The sequence below is a fragment of the Arachis ipaensis genome, chromosome B06 (assembly GCF_000816755.2).
Source record: "Arachis ipaensis cultivar K30076 chromosome B06, Araip1.1, whole genome shotgun sequence".
Lineage (NCBI taxonomy): Eukaryota > Viridiplantae > Streptophyta > Magnoliopsida > Fabales > Fabaceae > Arachis > Arachis ipaensis.
This window is the reverse complement of record NC_029790.2, coordinates 133,370,191-133,376,469: the sequence shown is the minus strand read 5'-3', so window position 1 is coordinate 133,376,469 and position 6,279 is coordinate 133,370,191. Positions and strand designations below refer to the sequence as shown.

Below are 6,279 nucleotides of genomic sequence, written 5' to 3'. Positions count from 1 at the left end.
TAAATTTTATACAACGAAAATATCCAAAATTTTAAAATTACCCTTATCCTTCGACTTCAACCTCAACATCTCTTTCTTCCTAAATTCCAAACTTTCATCATCTTCCATCACCACCATAGTAGCTAGAATCTCAATTTAACTCTTAAAATCTTTCGATATTACGATTTTAAATGAGTGTATCGATTTTACAAAATTTGTACTAAGTCTGACGATTTTACGATTTAAATCTTGTTAAGATTTTACGTTACACATTTTTTATTTATTTTTTCGATTTCACGTAAAATCTCGATTTTCTCTACCTTATTCACCACTACTTTTTATCATCTCTATTACTCCTCCTCTTCCACCACCACCACCATATCTCTTCTATTTGGTTTTGGTTGGAAAATAAAAAGGGGAAGTGAAGAAGAAAAATCGAAGGAAGAAACAGAAAATACAAAAACTTGCGAGCACGAGTTGTGTTAATAATGCACTGAAAGAAAAGGGAAAAAAAAATGGAAAAAGGATTAAAAAGGAAAAAAGAAGTTTGACAGTTTTCTCATCCATCCATTATTGGAACACAAATAAGAATTAAAAAGAAGAGGGATAAACGTATGTATAAGATACACTGACATATTTACAGAATATTCATGTAGAGTTCATTCTTTCTTTTTCACTACCTGGTAGTGGCAGGCAGGATACCCTTGGGAAACTAACAAAATAAACACATAAAAGGATCAGTGGAAACATTCTAATCCAGTTGCTTTCGAGATCTAAATATCTTTACAACAGACCTTTTTTGTTACTTGATCATAATATAATCTCATAAGGTGCAAGCAAGGAGCATCCTTTGGCAGTCTTAGGAATCCTGTTTGTCTTCTATCAAGCATTTCTTGGACAGATTGACTATTGAATCTGCAATGACTCTAGCACTGGATTTCATATAACCACCTGAAACATTACATGGAAAACAAAAAGGGAACCTAATAAACATCTCATAATAAGCTGACAAAATTCTTTTTCTATTTCCAATCTCTGTTTCATTTTTTCTTTTACAAAATCTTGAAAGAAAACAGGAATACTGAAAAAGTTAGTTGAGAATGTTGTCATTTCTACAATAGTTAACTATGACCATCTCCTTTGGGGCATAACTATACCAGCACAGAGGGCCAATATCAGGTTTAGAAGAAACTAACAATAACAATTCATCTAACTAAAATGATAAACCGAAGAGATCAAAAAGGGGTTTAATGTCTCATATCTACAACCGATGTGTCCCACGCACAACACACAATTCTCTTTTAAATTCTTTTAGCTTATCATATTATGAGTGTTTCTAAGATTTCAACACAATAGATGATTAGAAAGATAATATGGAAAATGGCCTTTCAATGGTGAAGGGAAGCCTCTGGCACACTGGCTGGAGATGTCACCACTCACCCACATGGCCAAGAGGACATGGTTTGTTTTATGGAATTAGCAGTGTGAAAATTTGTAGAGGTTAGACCCACGGGAGTGTTTCAAGGTAAATATGTGTTAGGAACCCAGCCATATGGGACAGATGAAAAATATAGCAAACCTGACGTGAGCATGACAATAGGAATGTTCTTCTCACGAGCAAACCGAAAAACTTTCTCATCTCTGAGGGTAATCCCATCAGGACTAATCTGCAAGTACAAAATAGCACAAGAACCAGCTATGGTAAGTGACAAGAATCAACTGCAACATAACTCAGATAATGACCAACTCTTATTATGTTGAAACTTGAAACTATAGATGAAGAGCAAATGACCACTGAAGTTGAAATAAATTAACATTTTACAGCAATAAAGTGAATCTAATAACAAGATTACCTTTAGCCTTCCTAATGGATCACCATCTAAGATGTCAGTTCCGGCATTGTAAACTATCAACTCAGGGTCAAAGCTACGCCCAGCAACCTTAAAATCACATTGACATGAAAAACATTAAGTAAAAATAAAGGGGTTCATCAACCAAAAAGGGGTAGGACTTAAATAACATAACTTCGTCAAGTGATAAACAATTTTGAAAATAAATGCCTTATAAACATACGTGAAGGAGTAAAATTTCCTTCCCTTTGATGTTTAAATAACGAAGGGAAAAGTAAGAGAAGGCACATCACGAACCAAACTGGATAGCTATTATAGTTGGAACTTGGATACTTCAATACTGTATAGCTATAGCAAGGAAAACATTGCTTAAATATAAGGATACCTAGTCCTAGTTCTGCAGTAAAAAACTCATGCCGAAAGTACGAGAGAAAACAAGGCTTTTAGTGAGAATGTAATATACCTCTAGTGCTTCATCTAATTTCTGCAGGTAATCTTCCGTGAGTGTCCCACTCTGAAAGTTCAATAATAGAGAAAAAAAATTGTTCATATAAGCAAAGCACAAGACAGGTATTCACATTTTAACTGAAATAGTGAATATACCTTCACTTCAACTTTCTGATTTATGTAGTTCCTTGCCTCATAATCCTAATATTACAAAATGATAAGGAAATTGTAAGAAGTTTGGTAAGCTGCTACCACCACAATAAATTGATTATAGCCACAACAGAATATATGCACATTCTAAAATAAAATCAAATAACAATTGATTATTGCTGAACACCTTCAAAAACATATTTAGGCCTTTTCCCTAATATGTAGAACATTGTTATCTAGAAGGCATAACAATCCATTTCCAAGACATTTTTTGGCAGCACAATTTTGCTGGCGTCCTGTATACTTCATTGTTTCAACTCATTGGCAGATACAAACAGATATGCATGGCATGTTAAGCTTGACATAAATGACATTTTCTAACAATTAAAATATATTTTAAATTATTGCTTAAAAGGTCAGCACAAAAAAGAAATACAAACCCCACAAATAATAGCTGACAACAATATGGAGTTTAGTAGATCAACCCCAAAAACATTTGCAGTTCAGTACCATGAACAAAGATAGAGGAATACCAAAGAAAATCTAATAGAAACAATTAGAAAGGACATTGATCTAAATAAACTTTCAGAAAATTCAGGTTTTAACAAAGCCATAATACTTAATAGTATTGCTTGATCTATGTATCTTGAACCATCTAATGACATTGATTAAAAGAGCAAAACACTCATCCTTCCAACCACCACAAAGGACATGATAAACCAAATGTATGGTAAAAGCCACAAGACACTGGCAGCATGTCTGATGTCATGCAGTGACGATGAATAAATAAGCCAAATGTGAAAAGGGGAAATTAGAGAAAATCACTTCAAAATTATGAACACAAAACAAACAAAGGAGCAGATAGCTCACCAAAGGGTATATTCCAGGGTTGTACATGTCCAAAATGTAGACTCGGCCTGCCATTACACAGTCTTTTCAGTGAAAATCCTAAAAGGTAAGAAGTCAGACAACAGAAGGAGAAATTTTGGTGGCCATACTATCATAGGCAAAGTCTGTTTCATGGCCATTTCCTTGATGTGCATCAAGATCAATGATCATCACCCTAAAGATTTTGCAGACAGTTAGAAGATAATTCTAATTTGCACGTGTTAAGAGCATGTCCTAGCTTGCAATTATAAAGCCTAAACAACAGTTATACTACCTTGATATATTCAACCGAACCAAAGCAAAGTGGATGCAAAGAGAAATATCTGCATAAGCACAAAATCCACCTCCTTTTTCTGCAGAGCAATGATGAAATCCTCCTCCTACGTTAATGGCCCATCCTCTCTCTTTTGCAAGTTTTGCAGACAAAATAGTTCCACCAACCTACTGCAGTAATAAGAATAAGACCTGAATTTCGGAGAAGCTAAACAGACAAAACAAGGAAAATGAACAAGGAAAAAGAAAGTTACTTCACCTGCTTCCGGAATGGATGAAGAACTTTTTGTTGCACAAGACAATTGGGAAATAACCCCACCGGAGGGACCTACGTTTATTATTCTATATCAGTGAATATTTAGCATGTCAACTGCAAAAAGTTCCAGCAATTACCAATTTTGTACAAAACAACAAAATAATAAAAAACAAATACACAAAAGCGTTCCAATAAATATGTAAGTTTATTTTCTTGATTTCTTCCTATTGTACAAAAGGAAAGATAAAGACTAACTACATACCCTTTCATGCAAGGGCACCATAAGTAATGAAAATCAAGGAATGAGAAATATCAACAACAAAAGAGTAAATGGCTACCTCAAGCCTAAAAGTGATGAAGTACCTCAATTATTGTAGCCACATTTGAACTTTCCTTCAGGCTATTCAAGTACGATTCTGAGTGCACCTTTGACAACAAAAAAAAAAATTAAGAGTAAAGAAAGAAATGGAATTAGCACTAGTCCTTCAGAATATATATATTTTTAAGAAAGGGTACCTTTTCTTCTTCAGAAAGGAGTGCAGTAAGAAAGTTAACTAGTCATTTAAAATAACTTAACAGCCATAAATACAACAAGGTAATGATATTATTACAAGTGTAGTTAAGGTACCGAAAAATGGAAAGTACAGTACTCATAATTTGGGGACTCAAAATGGTTTCCCTCCTTTCCCCCTCTTTTTGATAGATAATTAAGGTTATCTAATATCTAATGACCAAAGAAAATGTTCTTCACCAGTACTATGATCAGCTCTAGTTGACAACACTCAACTGTATGATTGGTTGCCAGAAAAATTTTCAGTCCTTAAACAACAATTTTACAAGGGAAAAATAAAGAAGAAAACGTATATGTAAAGCATAAAATTATAAATTATATATAGTCAAAGCTCCAGTGTTTCCCAATCTCACTGCTCTTACCTTTCAGTTCACATATCATCTTCCACTCCATATAACAAAATGTGCTAACGTGCTTAATTATTTCACAGCAATAGACACACAAACGAAAAAAATTGACAGGCATCAAGTGAGTCATAGTCGAATTTACTATTGCCTTTTTATAAGAATAATATATACAATTTTGAAATAAAATTAATTATTAATCAGTGTAGCTTGTTTGGATTAAGTTTCGAATATATATAAATGAGTGCTTTGTATGATATTTTTTACTCGTAGATCAAGCATTCAAGCCAATGCAAACTCCTAAAAAAGTTAATTACACAGTGATTACCACTAAAAGATCATCCTTTGAAGCTTCAAGAGGCTCAACAATGCATTTCTTATCCAGAACACCAAACGACACTAGGAATCTACAAACTCGCCCCCATTTAGAAGAATCAAACGGGTGCCTACACCAATTCATAATGCACTATTAATTGAAGAAAATAATAATTCAATCACCAGTGTTTAGAAAGAAAAAAGCTAAAAAAAAAAATCCTTACAGTTTCTCAATGCCGAGAAAGGATATGTCATAAGATGCAGAATAGATAATCGGAACCTGAATTGCACAAAAACCTAACTAAGTTCAAATAAACCACAAGTACTAGTGTGTGTTTTGTAGTGTTGTTACTTCTTAGTTCATACCTTGGAGCGAGGCACATCGAAGTAGAGCTTGCTCGAGAAGATGCGGTTGCGCTGAACGGGGTCGTTTACTGATGAAGAAGACATCGTAAACGACGTCGGTTTGGACAGACGGCGGAATCTGACGGCAGCTGCTGCGACAGTGATGAACGCGAGAACAAAAGCGGAGGTGTAAGGGAAGCGAGTCAACTCAGTAACGAATTTTTTGATGAAAGTGAAACTCATGAATCGGTGGAACTTTCCTAGCTCGTTCTTGAACTCGGACTGCGGAAGCGATAACTGATAAGAACTTATCAATGGCAAAATGGAATGTTCGACGAGTTAACTCGCTCCGAGTTCAACTCGACAGATGTTGATGACTCACTCGATAGAACAACTAGTTTTTGCAACACGTGGACAATTTTCCTTTTTTAATTATTATTTAGTTATTTAATTATACAAAGATATTCTTAAAAACTCTTTTATTTTTGTTATTGAGTAAGGAGTATTTTATTATTAATTGAACAAATTTTAATTTTTTATTTGTTGATGATGATACTTTTATTTTATTTTTAATATAAAAAAAAATTTAGTCTTTAATTATAATAATAACTTAAAAATTAAATACATGGCTGGGCATGCATCACAATTAAATATATAATGCATTAACACCTATCAAATTAAATGTGGATCGTGCATACTCATACATTGATGAGGAAAAAAGAAGAATAATGTGTATATATATATATAAAACGTTTTTTAGGAGAATTTTATCAAAACAGCGATACTTTCTTAAAATATTTATGAGTTTGAAAGAAGTTTGGGAGAAGACCCCAAACCTGCTCTTTTTTAGCACATACGCAA

At 33.7% G+C, this 6,279-nt stretch overlaps 1 protein-coding gene across 5 annotated transcripts; it reads right to left on the bottom strand.

Moving 5' to 3' along the window:
* LOC107605511 (histone deacetylase 2) lies at positions 507–5,799 on the bottom strand. 5 transcript variants are annotated; one of them, XR_001612528.2, is made up of 14 exons: positions 5,440–5,796; positions 5,298–5,353; positions 5,087–5,204; positions 4,207–4,269; positions 3,847–3,915; positions 3,589–3,755; positions 3,425–3,489; positions 3,297–3,343; positions 2,433–2,477; positions 2,293–2,343; positions 1,833–1,919; positions 1,559–1,646; positions 774–930; positions 507–691 (listed from the first exon to the last, which is right to left on the bottom strand). XR_001612528.2 is itself a non-coding variant. In XM_016307406.2 (13 exons), exons 1-13 carry the CDS (start codon positions 5,659–5,661, stop codon positions 839–841), a joined length of 1,170 nt encoding a protein of 389 aa, XP_016162892.1. In that variant the 5' UTR covers positions 5,662–5,796; the 3' UTR covers positions 522–838. The 5 variants fall into 5 exon arrangements, 4 of the variants coding, with proteins under 4 accessions (XP_016162892.1, XP_016162894.1, XP_020960918.1 ...); XM_016307406.2 differs by having other exon boundaries at positions 522–930; XM_016307408.2 differs by lacking the exon at positions 5,298–5,353 and having other exon boundaries at positions 522–930; positions 5,440–5,591.

Excerpts from the sequence above, each read along its gene's own strand:
- LOC107605511 (XM_016307406.2), bottom strand. The coding sequence starts at position 5,661 with ATGAGTTTCACTTTCATCAAAAAATTCGTTACTGAGTTGACTCGCTTC. Across the intron at positions 5,354-5,439 it reads TCGATGTGCCTCGCTCCAAG|GTTCCGATTATCTATTCTGC; the intron begins GTATGAACTAAG and ends TGTGCAATTCAG. Across the intron at positions 4,270-5,086 it reads CAAAGGATGATCTTTTAGTG|GTGCACTCAGAATCGTACTT; the intron begins GTAATCACTGTG and ends TTGTTGTCAAAG.